Source organism: Saimiri boliviensis, chromosome X (genome assembly GCF_048565385.1).
Source record: "Saimiri boliviensis isolate mSaiBol1 chromosome X, mSaiBol1.pri, whole genome shotgun sequence".
NCBI classification, from domain to species: domain Eukaryota; kingdom Metazoa; phylum Chordata; class Mammalia; order Primates; family Cebidae; genus Saimiri; species Saimiri boliviensis.
The window spans coordinates 125,604,337-125,618,396 of NC_133470.1; the positions used below are offsets into that span (position 1 = coordinate 125,604,337).

Sequence of the window (14,060 nt, forward strand, 5' to 3'; positions counted from 1 at the left end):
CGTTTAGAGTCCCTCGCATTTAAATTATGAGCTATTAATGACATAAAGAATATATAAGTTTTATTTCTAACAGTATTCAATAGTTTATCTCTTCTATTATTGAAAATAGCTATAAATACACAGATCAGGGCAGTCTGAGAAAACAAAATTTTGAGAAAATAAAATCAATATTCAGAGATTACAAATGGGTTATATGCTTTCCTAAATATTTTAATGCAGTATTGAAGGTAAAAATAAGTGTATTTCTGTTTAAAATTCAACATATATTTATGTATTGATTACCTATTATAAACAATTGCAAACACAAAGACCCTAACATTTTTTGAAACTCAATTATAATCAAGTCACATTACCTTCATCAAAATGTTAAAACCCCAGCTTAAGGATAACAGCACTCTCAATGACTTCTGAATTATAGCAAAAAATTGCATTTCTCTTATCACACACACAAAGCATTAAAAAAAAAAATTGACCAGTGAAGAGTCTAACCTTGAAAACCTGGGAAGATCAGAGTTCACCAAAGCCCAAAGATCGATGTTAGCAGTATCAGACATCACACAGTACAAAATAAGATTATGAGTTAGAAGTGGTTCACATTATAGTACACGTTAAAACAATAATGTTCTTTGCCAGCATTTCTTATATTTACAGCATAATCAGTATGCAAACAGAACCATAAAGTATGGAGAGCCAAACCTTTTCAAATAGAGCTAATTTTAAAGGATAAGCTATTGGCCTTCGTTAATCCACGAAATAGAAAACTCTACTGAAGACATCATGTTAACACTGCTACTACAGGTTTCCTAAAGTCAGCTTCTCAAAACATTAAAGTTGGCAAGATAGTACCATTTCACCAACAGCCTTCAAATTCCTTTAGCAAATGGGTCATTTTAGATTAATGCTAAAGTATATCTTGGCTTGTGTTATCTTTTAATAAAAACACTGGGTGCCAATTTCTTGATATGCTCAGATTGCTTCAAGAAGATACAGTTAACTTTAAAGGCCTTATTGGCAATAAACATAAGGATCATAGGTGATTGAATAGAAAAATCAAAACATGAGTAAACAATGGCCATTACCAACTGTACTTTTGTTTGTATTTGAAAAGCATTTTACATTCTGATTTTTTTCATAATTCATCAGGAGGCTTTCTTATTATTATTTATTCTATTATTATTATTATTATTATTATTATTATTATTTGAGATAGAGTCTTGATCTGTGGCCCAGGCTGGATTGCAATGGTGCAACCTCAGCTCACTACAACCTCCGTCTTCTGGGTTCTAAAGATTCTCCTGCCTTGGCCTCCCAAGTAGCTGGGATTACAGGTGCCCACCACCACACCTGGCTAATTTTTTGTATTTTTAGTAGAGACAGAGTCTCACCATGTTGACCACGCTGGTCTTGAACTCCTGACCTCAGGTGATCCACCTGCCTCGGCCTCCCAACGTGCTGGGATTACAGGCATGAGCCACCATGCCCAGCCAATTATTGTTATTATAGTACTTGCAAAAAGTTACTTAAAGAGAAAAAGCCAATATATATTTGTACACCATTGAACACAAAAATAAAGATTCAACTTTTCCAAGAATGTGAAGACTATCAGTGAAGGGGTACTTGAAAATGTTTTGGCATGCAATATCCACCCCAAACCACAGAAAATATCATATTTACTTTATTATTATTCAATGCACATACTAAGATAGGCTATTCACTATTAAAAGAAGGATCATTAAATAAAAAGATTAAAAGCCTGCAAATAGAGCACCCCTTGGTTAGTGTTAATTGACTATAAACACAATTTTCTTTTCTTACAAGTCTTGCTATGATTTATAAGCACTGAATGTTAGCAGGGAGAATAAATTGTGCTGGAGCAATGAATCCTAGGACTTAGAAGACCTAGGATCTATTTTTGACTCTGCTACTTAATAACTATATGACTTTGGGCAATTCAATCTTTCTGAGCATGTTTTCTTACCCGTATAATGGGAATAGTGTTATCTGCCCTAACCTCCCTCACAGGAATATTTTAAAGATCAAACTCAAGTTTTAAAATACTGGCCTAAAGTCTGCCATGTGCCAGGTGCTACAGGAAACACAAAGATGAGCAACACTCAAACTCTGCCCTTAAGAAGCTTAAAATAAAAAGTACATTATATGATGTAAATTGTGGCATGCCATATAAATAGGAAACATTGTCATTATTTCCTAACAAAACTTTCAAAGCATTTGATACTATGAAATTCAGAAAGCTAAATATTGGCTTCTGTACATTTAAATGATTTCTAAATCATAGACAGCAAATTAACTTAAGACAATACTTAGAGTAGAGTCTGGCCATAAAATCAGTTAAATAAATTAGAATTCTCACCTCAGATAATTCAGAGTTTAAGTAAAGGCACTTTATATGTGTGTTTGATATAGAGGGACCAATAACAAGAACTCTCTGAAAAATATTTCATTGAAATATGACATTTCAGCCTGTGTAATTAGCAAGGAAAACTTTGGATTGTATCATAGCAAATCTTGTAAGACTCTAATTTAAAAGGTAACATTTCAATGAGCTATATGCCAAGTCAATTTTTTTGTATGAGACTCACAATTCATTATTTTTCAACCATACAAGAAAGTTTAACTGAAAAAGAAAACAAAACAAAACCCTAAAATCTTGTCCATAAGTAGTAATGACTAAAGGTATACTTATGAATTGACTGGAAGATTTTAAGTTTAGCTTCCACTTAAGGTTGTAGTCTTCAACTATTGCAAAGAAGAAAACATCACAGAGACCAAGTTCCAACAACTATGCAATTTAGAGCACATTTGGTAAATGAGAAATTGTTAAATTGGTTTTAAAGAAATTGTGGCTGCTTTAATTTTTCTTTTTTCAGTATATTACAGTAATTCAGAAGAAAGAAATTTCCTAGCTGACAGTAGAGTTTGGCAGTAATCAAAGCAGCAAAATTCTATGTAGGTCATATAAGGAGGGACTCAAAATTACTTCAAAGTACCCCCTAGTCCTCGCTTTGTCTTAATGATAGTTAAATAGTATGCACTGTTCGATGACATCATTTAAGAAGAACACAAGAAGCAATCTGGTTGAGGGAGGGGTTGACAGAGCTTTTAAGGGAACAGAAAACAAGAAAGTGGATGCAGGGAACAGTCTGCTCCCTGTAGAATAGACACCAAATTGATCACTGGGGAGCATTAAGTCAGAGTCCCAGCTATGCCAGTAACTAACAGCATTACCTTGATTAAGTTTCTTAACCTCTTTGGGCCTCAGTTTTTTTCATATGTGACAAAGACTCCTTGAACAAACTTTAGACAGGCTCCTCTGAGCCTTCCTCTCAATTAGGCCTCACCCTTGGGCCTACTTTTTGGCCTTCCAAATCCAGTTATATCAATAATCCTGCTAAATCAGTTTAGAGAGAGTCCCTTCACCCTTGATATGTGATCAAGTTCCTCATCTCTCACTTTTGATGTCTAAATACTTGGCCTGTTTCTGGGAAAAATCTTGTTGGGCCATTTGAGCAAGAACTTACCTCTCCCTACCCGGGATGTCTCCTCTTAGTAATTTCCCATTACTGACCCTCTGCTCCCTGGCTATAAATAATCACTTTTCTTTGTTGTATTTGAATTTGAGCTCAGTCTCTCTCCTACTGCAATAGTTGTTACTCTATTGCAATAGTCTCGAATACAATTTGTCTTGTGTTCTTCTTAAATGATGTCATCGAAAACAGTAACAGTGCATACTATTTAACTATCATTAAGATAAATCAAAGACTAGGGGGTACTTTAAAGTAATTTTGAGTCCCACCTCACATGACCTACATAGAATTCTGCTGTTGTCTTGTGGACAGATTTTATTTGGGACTATTACTCCTTAACATAGGTGAACCTTAGGTCCCTTCTAGATCTGACATTCTATGGTTCTATCTAATAATGTGTTTGCAGTGGAGTAAGAAACTTGAGAATCAATTCAGATAGAAATAAATGGGTTTCTAAAAGTAATCTTGAAAAATTAGGTTTTTTAATTTTATAAGACCAAAAAATGTCCTGCCATTCTCAATAGCCAGACATCATGAGGTATTATCTCTTCTAATTCTTTCTTACAAATTTGAAAAGGACTATTTATCTTGAATAATAATAAATACATTCAAATATTTGTGGTTCTTTTTACTGGTAATTAGGTAAACATCTTTCACTATGATCAGCAATTTTCCATTGAGTAGCTCTTGGTAATTGTTCTTTGGTGTGTACTGTTTACATGTGTATAATGAAAATAAGATTAAGAACTTTCTAATCTGTGCTGGCGTGCAGTGGCACAATCTTGGCTCACTATAACCATTGCCTCCCAGGTTCAAGCAATTCTCCTTTCTCAGCCTTCCAAGTAGCTGGGACTACAGGTGCACACCCATAAGACCAGCTAATTTTTGTGTTTTTATTTATTTACTTTTTGAGATGGAGTCTTGCTCTGTTGCCCAGGTTGGAGTGCAGTGGCGTGATCTCAGCTCACTGCAACCTCCGCCTCCTGGGTTCATGCGATTCTCCTGCCTCAGCCTCCCGAGTAGCTGGGATTACAGGTATGTGCCACCATGCCCAGCTAATTTTTGTATATTTTAGTAGAGATGGGGTTTCACCATGTTGGACAGGCTGGTTTTGAATTGGTGATCCGCCAGCCTAGGCCTCCCAAAGTGCTAGGATTATAGGCATAAGCCACCACGCCTGGCCTTTTGTATTTTTAGTAGACACAGGGTTTCACCTCATTGGTCAGGCTGGTCTCAAACTCCTGACCTAGGGTGATCCGCCCACCTCAGCCTCCTAAAGTGCCAGGATTACAGCTGTGAGCCACCACCTCCAGCCCTATTAGTTCATTTTTAACAGCAGTAGAATTTAGAACTTTGTGACAACCCAAAATATTAAGATAGGATAGTTTGAAAACTTGCAAAAGATATGGCAAGTCAAGAATTACGTATTTTCAGGATCTGATAAAAAATACACACACACACACACACACACACACACACACACATATATTTCTTTTTGAGAGGGAGTCTCATTCTCACCCAGGCTGGAGTGCAGTGGTGTGTTCTTAGCTCACTGCAACCTCTGTCCGCCAGGTTCAAGAAATCCCTGGTGCTCAGCATCCTGAGCACCAGGGATTACAGGCACCTGTCACATCACCCAGCTAATTTTTATATTTTTAGTTGAGATGGGGTTTCACCATCTTGGTCAGGCTGGTCTTGAACTCCTGACCTCATGATCCACCCACCTCGGCTTCCCAAAGTGCTGGGATTACAGGCATGAGCCACTGCGCCCAGCCAATGCATATTATTGCTTAAAAAAAAAGAATGTCCTTTTGAAGGCTAGTTCAATTCGTTTGCATTAACAGATATAAATTAAACATAAGAAACATACTTCAAATAAAGGTAAAGTATATAAGCCTGTTTTAGGTACTATAAATTTTCAACTGAAAATGACACAACTATGAATTTTTAAATGTTGAATTAGTTTTCCTAGTTGAGTAATTTTGGGTCTTTCCAATAGACAGAAACACTGGGTTCTACAAGTTCCCGAAAACTTGAAGAGATAAGTCATTACGTAAGAATTGAATTGGCATATATGCTTTTAAAATACATTCAAACACTTTAAAACATTAGGTACAGGTGTGTGTAGATAAATATACACATATACATACATATACACATATTTGTATATATATTTATACACACACAAATATATAAATATATTTATATAAATACATAAGAAAATTTCAAACTTCATGCAGTTACTACTTTGGAGTTAAGGATCTAACCTGTAGGACCTGGATAGGGATCAAAGTTCACCAAGGCCCAATGTCATCATTGACAAAAAGGAAAAATAGCAAAATTGTTAGAAATATCAAGAAACTAAAAAGCATTACACTAAATACTTTCAAGTTAAAACTTAATTCAATAAAAGAATACTCTGAAAGTTCACATTCATGCATCTGTATATAAACCAAATTATCACCACTTAGCGACAACACTAAAATGAAAACAGCACACTGTGGTATATTTTTAAAGGCCAAAATTTATTTTTATCGTAATTATTACTATGAGCTCAGACTAGGAACAATCAATTCTAAGAGCAATAGGGTTTACAACTCAGTTTTAATTTATAGTTTATTAAATAAATTGAGAAGTCACAAACACTCATCAGGTGTGTATTCTACTTTCATTATTATTTCTTTTAAAAATGCAATTTTAAGGCATCTTTGTGACTAATGGCTTCATACCAATATATTTCAAAGTAATGCTCAAAAGTGAGCTCATTACTCATTCATTACCAGTGAGAATGAATAACCACAGTGATGATTAAAATATAAAAGGGATAATAGTTTGGTTTATTTGAATTACTGCATGCAAAACCAAGCAAGATACTTGCTTCAATTCTCTACATTACATGCAAGAGAGTTAACATGGCTGAGGAGATTTTCACTGGTTTTCTTCAATAGTAAACAAACATAAAACTTTAAATAATACTTTCCATCAGATTACATCAGATCAGATAAAATTTGGTTTTGAAAATGATCCTCTGAACACAGTATGTGATCCCATTTAATTCATGTTTTTAGAACATCTAATTAAAATGAACTCCAATCACCTTAGATTTTACTGTAATATAAATGAAATTTTTCATTTTGAAATGCATTTTTATAATGTCAGTGACTTTCAAAGAATAAAAGTACATTTACTTTCAAGTTTTCAATGACCAGAAATGTAAAATTTGTATATCAGTTCTCAAAATCTGTTAATAACCTATCACCAGTGACTAGGCTCAGCGACATTAATCCAGGATGAAAATGAGCATTTCCAAAATTAGTAAAACAAAATGGCACAGCACAGATACAAAATGAAAAAGTGAACACTGGATGCAAAATTGAGACTACTAGAGCAGTGAACGCAAGACAAATGAGGTATAGACATCAGGTTGGTATGAAAAGATCACTAGTCAATTTGATCATGCTGTGATGCTGGAGATAAATTTGATTGCCTAGTTCCTATGGAAGATAATTTTTTTTTTATTGTGCCTGGTGAGATTTGCTGATCATATGACAGAACCATAGCAATACTTTTGGTATGGACCACAAGCATCTATTGGGTGATCACTAAAATGATTTCTGTGATGACATGCTGAGAAGCTCACATTTAAAAACGCAGACAGCATTTTGCTGACAGGTTAACAGTATAGTTTTACCTTTTAGTAACAAGACTAATAAAACCATCATTTCCTTTATTCTCCAAGTGGTTTTACTTCATCTACGTAAATGATAAAATGCATTACTAAAGCAAATTATTAGAACCATGGAAATAGATGGAGTTAGCTATGAACCAAGCTATTTACTTGTAAGAAGTTCTTATATTACAAATTCTAAAGTATCTTTTTTTAACATCCTACAATGCACTGGAAAAATTCTAAAGTCTTAAAGACTGAATAACCTGCCAGCAAAATGAAATACATGGACTAATAAATAAACCATTCTCCTACCACTCATTGACATACCTGGTCTCCCAGGAGGACCTTGTGGCCCAGGGTTGCCTTTAGGTCCTTCCAGAGCTGGACCCGGAGAACCAGGAGGGCCTGGAGGACCCTGAACACCAGGGAAACCATGAAAGCCTGGTTCGCCCTTTGGACCTGGGAGGCCAGGATTTCCTGGAATCCCAGGTAATCCTCCATCACCCTTTTGGCCTATGAAAGTAAAGTGTAATTAGAGGATATGTTAAATAATACTGAGTTACAGGCTTGCCTATAAGGTTAGCTAGTCACACATATTAGGGCAAGTAATGGAATTAACAGGAGTCATCTCTATTTCCTACCAAATCCCAAACCCATCCAGAACACCATTCTTCCTACTAAATATATGTATTTGTAAGCATTTATTAGAGTATATATAGAAATGTAGAAACAATAATAGCTTTCATCCTAAAAGGTATCCTTTGTGTTAAGAAGGAGCAATGATCACATGACTAATAGCTATGAGAAAAAAAGTATAAAGTATCTTTAAATATAGTTTCAAGATGGATGGAGGAAATTTCTAAAGCAAATATTTTGAGCCTAATTTTGAGCCTAATGAAAGATATGGCTCTTTACTGGTTGTTATGTGTCTCCTAACACCATTCTACCCAATATTTATAATCACTGTCTAGCAAAGTTGTTCACAACATTTTTCCTCTACCTCTGACACTTTTAAAAGCAATATAACAGTGACATTTAAAAATAATAATTTACACGTTGCTGTCATGGGAAAGATATCTAAGTGACTTTTCAGGAGATAATGTGTATGGTTTGAGAATGGCTAGCAGTCATTTCAGAACATAACCATACATATCTGTATATACATTTAGTCCTACTATTTGGTGCTCACAGTAAGAGTAAGCAAAAGAGAAGGATGGTAGGTAGATTGAGTGTACACGTATCCATCCAAATATGCAAAACATATATTAAGACTGAACTTTCAAGAAACATTTTTATTATTGATATATATCTACAGACTTTCTTATCTTCCTATAATTTTGCCTTCTCTCTTTATCATTTCCTCGGCATTTATGCATTTAATGAAGAGATATCTACATGTAAATTTCCTTAAAGATACATTTCTATTTAACACAACTCCTTAAACTAAGTTGCTAAATAATAAATGTTTTAACGTATAACACTAGCTTTTGGATTTTCTGGGTTCTTATATGCATTTTATGATAGTAAATGGTGGAGATGGAAAAATAGATGTATTTGGAAATATTCTCATTCTATAGATTGATTTAGCATGTTTTAATAAGGTTTACCAGAAAGTCCTGGAAGTCCAGGGGGTCCTGGGTTTCCAAAGCCCGGTTGACCTGTCAGAGTACAAAACAAAAAAATCTCAAGGGGATAATAATAATGGAAACAAGGCCAAATTATGTTTAGATCATTGAGGTTTTCATTAAGTGCAACAATGTATATTACATGAGACATGCAGAAGATTTATTTCCAACATAGAACTATAATTCTAACATGAGAAAACTATCTAAACATATATTCTATTTGTGATGAATGTTCAATATATCTTTACATGAAAAAATATAAATGAAGTATCAATTGCATAGTATACCACAGAGAAATTTGCAAAAGCTAGGTAACTTTTTTATGATATAAAAAATTAGACAAAAAAAGATTTGGAGTTTTTTGTAAGAGGGAGGCAACTTAATCAAGATACATGAACTAATATTCTTAGGATGAAGAGAAAGATAGTAACTAGGAAGAGGAAAGTGTGTGGTAGCATAGAAAGTAAGAAAGAAGATACAATTTCACTGTGGATAATAAAAAGGCCAGTTAAAGTCAACAAGGAAGAAATTAGAAAAATAGGAAAAATGAAAACAATACAGTACCTGGTTCACCCTTCTGTCCAGCTGGTCCAGGAATACCATCTTGACCGGGTTTGCCTTTTTCACCTGGAGGCCCTGGTTGCCCAGGACGACCTCCACCACCTAAAAAATAGAGTACAGCAGGTTATATCCAGTTTCCCAATTTCCAACTCCCTTTTACTTCCATATGCTCCCTTCTCTCTCCAAAAGACCCAAGGTGCTTTTGCAACACTCCTTTGGATCACAAAATATTATAAAAATGAAGCATAAAAATATGAAGGAGGATAATGAAAATAAGCAATAGTCATTCAACATCTAAAACCTTTGAAGTTCTTCATTTTAATATAGTTTCAGAATATCTAAGAGAGTAAGGTGCGAAGCATAGTAGGGTACATTATAGGCCTCATATGGGGCCAAGAGAAGTTCTTAACTTTAGAAATCAATCAACAAACAAAATCACTACAGCCTGCCATCCTAAAAAAATCAAAGTTTCTATTATAGGACACTAGAATTAACTCTCCCTGGAAAAAGTGGGCCTAGAAAACAAGGTCACATAATGATAACTTTAAGTACTTTTTTTTTTTGAGGGTCTTGCTTTGTCACCTAGCCTGGAGTGAAGTGGTGTGATCTTGGCTCACTACAACCTCTATCCCTTGGGTTCAAGCGATAATAGTGCCTCAGCCTCCCGAGTAGCTGGGATTACAGGAGCCCACCACCATGCCCAGCTAATATTCTGTATTTTTAATAGAGATGGGGTATTACCATGTTGGCCAAACTGGTCTCAAGCTCCTGACCTCAAGTGATCCTCCCACCTCGGCTTCCCAAAGTGTTGGGATTTCAGGCTTGAGCCACCTTGCCTGGCCAATTTTAAGTACTTTTTATTAAGAGTTATTCATGCTGTACCTAATACACAGTGTTAAGTGAATGATACCATATTTCCTTTTATTGAAAATGTTCACAGCTCAATATGATTTGACTTTCCCAAACTGAATATGATAGACATTAGTTTTTTAGAACAGCAAACTCTATTTTTCATGCTTACCTACAGGACCAGGTTGTCCTGGAAGGCCAGGGTTCCCAGGAGGGCCACTGATACCTTTTGGTCCAGGAGGGCCTGGGGTTCCTAAAGTAAAGAACTCAATTTAAAAATAAAAAAAAAAACCACATTGCTTTAAGAGCTACAATTCAAACTTACAATTTATAGTGCTAATATAGAAACAGTGAAGACAAAAAGAAACCCAAAAGGTGCTGGTGTTTGCTGCGTATTTTTAACAATAATTTTATGTTTTAAATTCATTTATCCTGAAGTTGCCATTATTATATATTCATAAACATAAAAACAACTATCACCAAATTATACTGGTAGAATTTATAGGACTCCATTAAATGAATATACCGTAATTTAAAAAATCCATTCCTGTTGCTGGACTTTTGGTTTATTGACAGGTTTTCGCTATTACAAATATCCATTTTCCTATTTATAAACATCTGTTTTATTTCCTGCTTTTGCCTATCATAAATAAAGTTGCTATGAATATTTCTGAACAGGTGTTTTTGTAGACCTCTGCCTTAATTTATCTTAGGTAAATAACAAGAGGTGGAATTGCTGGGTCAAAGAGTAGGAATATGTTGTATTTTATTTAAAAACTGCCAAACCATTTCACACTCAGAACAACCTGTAGAAATTCCAGTTGTTCCAGATACTGGCACAACCTTTGTGATGATAGCAGTAGCTGTAATGATAGACATTCTGGTAAGTATGTAGAGCTACTTTGTTGTGCTTTTAATTTGCGTGTCTCTGATGACTAATGACACTGATCACCTTTTCATATGCTGATTGGCCACTCATATATCCTCTTTAGTGGAATATCTGCTCAAAGTTTTCTCTATTTTTTCAAAATTGTATAATATGTCTTGTTATTATGGAGCTGCTGAAGTTTTTCTACATATCCTAGACATCAGTCATTTTTCAGGTATATGTTTTGGAAATATTTTCTCTTTGTCTGTGGCTTTCCCATTTATTTTCCTGTGGTGTCTTTTAATAAAAAGAAGTTTAAAATTTTAAGTTTAATGTATCAGTTTTTTTCTTTTACAGTTACTGCTTTTCGTAACCTAAGAAAATCTGCCTATGCCAAGTCATGAAAATATCTATCTATTTTCCTCTAAAAGCTTTATGGTTTTAGCTTTTATGTTCAGACTAAGATCCAATTAAAAACAATTTTTTTCTGTACCATGTAACGTATGAAATAAGTTTTGTTTTTTCCCCCATATGAATATCTAGCTGTCTCAGGGCCATTTGTTGAAAAGAATTTGCTTTCCCTAATACATTTATTTGATACCTTTATCAAAAGTCAATTTACTATATGAGTCTTTTTTAATCCTCCATATTCTGTTTCATTGATCTATTTCTCAATGCTTATCAAGTACCATATATTCTTAATTATTGCACATCTTGAAATCAACTAGTGTTAAGTCTTCCAACTAGTTTTCATTTTTTCAATATTGTTTTGGATATGTCCCTTTCATTCCCATACACGTTTTAGAATCCATTTGCCAACTGTTACCAAAAAAAGGTTGTTGGGTTATTAATTGGAATCACTTTAAATCTATGGATGACTTTAGAGACAACTGGCATCTATTTCTAAAATTTCTTTTATTGTTATTTTAAGCTCTGGGGTACAAGTGCAGGATGTGCAGGTTTGTTACATAGGTAAACATGTGTCATGGTGGTTTGCTGCACCTATCAACCCATCACCTAAGAATCAAGGCCAGCATGCATTAGCTATTTTTCCTGATGCTTTCTCTCCCCACGGACGCACACCCCACTCCGACCTCCACAGGTCAGTGTGTGTTGTTTCCCTCCTTGTGTCCATGTGTTCTCATTGTTCAGCTCCCACATATGAATAAGAACATGTAGTACTTGGTTTTCTGTTTCTGCATTAGTTTACCAAGGATAAGGGCTTCCTAACAATTTTGATTTTCCATTCCATAAGTATGATCTATCTCTTCATTTATTTTTGTATTTAAAAGTTTCCCATAGCAGATTTTATAGTTTTCAGTGAATATACCATACAAATATTTTCTTAAATTTACCGCTAAACACTTTTGAGGCAAGCCAAGACAGAGCAAGCCCACTACAGCCTCTTTTTCTCACTGATTATAATGAAAAACTTGACAAAATACAAAAAGCAACTATTCAAAGACCCTAAAATAAACAGTAACAGGCATATTTAGGAGGAAAGTAAAAAATAATCACCAAAAGAGTAGTGCATTAATTTTATATTGCTATGTAACAAATTACCCCAAACTTAATGACTTAAAACAATACCTATTTATTATCTCACCATTTCTGTAGGTAATATTTTGGGCACAGCTAAGCTGGATTCTCTGCTTAGTATAAAGCCAAAAATTAAGGTATTGATCTGGCTAGGCTCTTATCTGGATGTTATGGGGAAAGATGCACTTCCAGGCTCATTCAGGTTGTTGGCTAAATTTAGTTCCTTGGGGAAACAAGAGTAAGTTCCAAGTTTCCTTGCTAACTAGCTACTGGAAACCATTCTCGGGTCCGGAGGGCCACTGGCATTTGCATTTCATGGGCTTTCTCCATCTAAGCAATGGAGACCCTCTCTTATGTGTAATCCCACTAATGCTTTGAATCTCTCTGAATTCTTCTACCACCACCACTTGGAGAAATTGCTCTGCTTTTAAACAGTTCATGTGATTAGATTAGGCCCATCCAGAATATCTCCATATCCTAAGATTGACTAATTTGGGAGTTTAATCACAACTGAAAAAGCCTTCCTCTTGCAGTACCTAGATTGGTTTTTGACTGAATAAATAGGGGCCAGACATCCTGGTGCAGAGATCTTAGAATTCTGTCTACTATATAACTCAATACCAAATGAAAACACAATGGATATGTTTTCTAATGAATGGCAGCCAAGACAATTTGTTGCTAACAGACTTCACTGTAAGAAATACTAAATAATTTGTTTAAGGAAATGACCCCAGAAAAGCCACATATTAAGAGTAAAGCACATATGCCAAGTCCAAGGGATACACATAAGACAAAGGCCACTGGAAATAGCCCTGATAAAACAAAATCTAAAACTCCATCACTGCAAGATCAAGTTGATATCAGGAATTGAACTGCCAGCTAGAACAATATTCAACATTATTCAAGAAATTTAATAGAATTCAGAATCTTTATACTATACTATCCACAGCATTCAGCATAGATGAAAAATTAGCAAATTTGAAGAAACTTGAATATGTGGGCCTTATTCAAAAAAACAAAACTACCAATAGAATAGACCCATGGATATCTGAAATATTGGAACAAACTGAAAAGATCTTTAAAATAGCTATAAAAATGTGTTAAAGAATCTATAGGCAAAATGTATATAATGGGTGAAAATTAGGGAATTTCTGGAAAAATACAGTAACTCTTAAAAGAACCAAATGGAAATTAAAATTTTTGTGGAGATTAACAGAATATTGAACACATTAAAAAGCAGTAAACTTGAAGGTATTGGATAATAATCATCCAAATTAAAGCTCAGAGAGAATAAAGATGGAAAATATAGCTGGAGCCTGAGTGACCTGTGATACAGCATCAAGTAATCTAATATGCGTGTCAATGCATTTTAAAAGAAGAGAAGAAAATATGATAGAAGAAAT

At 34.7% G+C, this 14,060-nt stretch overlaps 1 protein-coding gene across 2 annotated transcripts in view; it reads right to left on the reverse strand.

The window, feature by feature from the left end:
* The window catches only part of COL4A5 (collagen type IV alpha 5 chain), a 243,291-nt gene that overhangs the window by 22,474 nt on the left and 206,757 nt on the right, over positions 1 to 14,060 (reverse strand). For both annotated transcript variants that reach the window (XM_003935864.4, XM_074391651.1), the window contains exons 39-42: positions 10,423 to 10,503; positions 9,405 to 9,503; positions 8,823 to 8,873; positions 7,543 to 7,728 (exon numbers count right to left, since the gene is read on the reverse strand). In XM_003935864.4, coding sequence (XP_003935913.1) covers positions 7,543 to 7,728; positions 8,823 to 8,873; positions 9,405 to 9,503; positions 10,423 to 10,503 — 417 coding nt within the window. The remainder of the gene's footprint in view (positions 1 to 7,542; positions 7,729 to 8,822; positions 8,874 to 9,404; positions 9,504 to 10,422; positions 10,504 to 14,060) is intronic.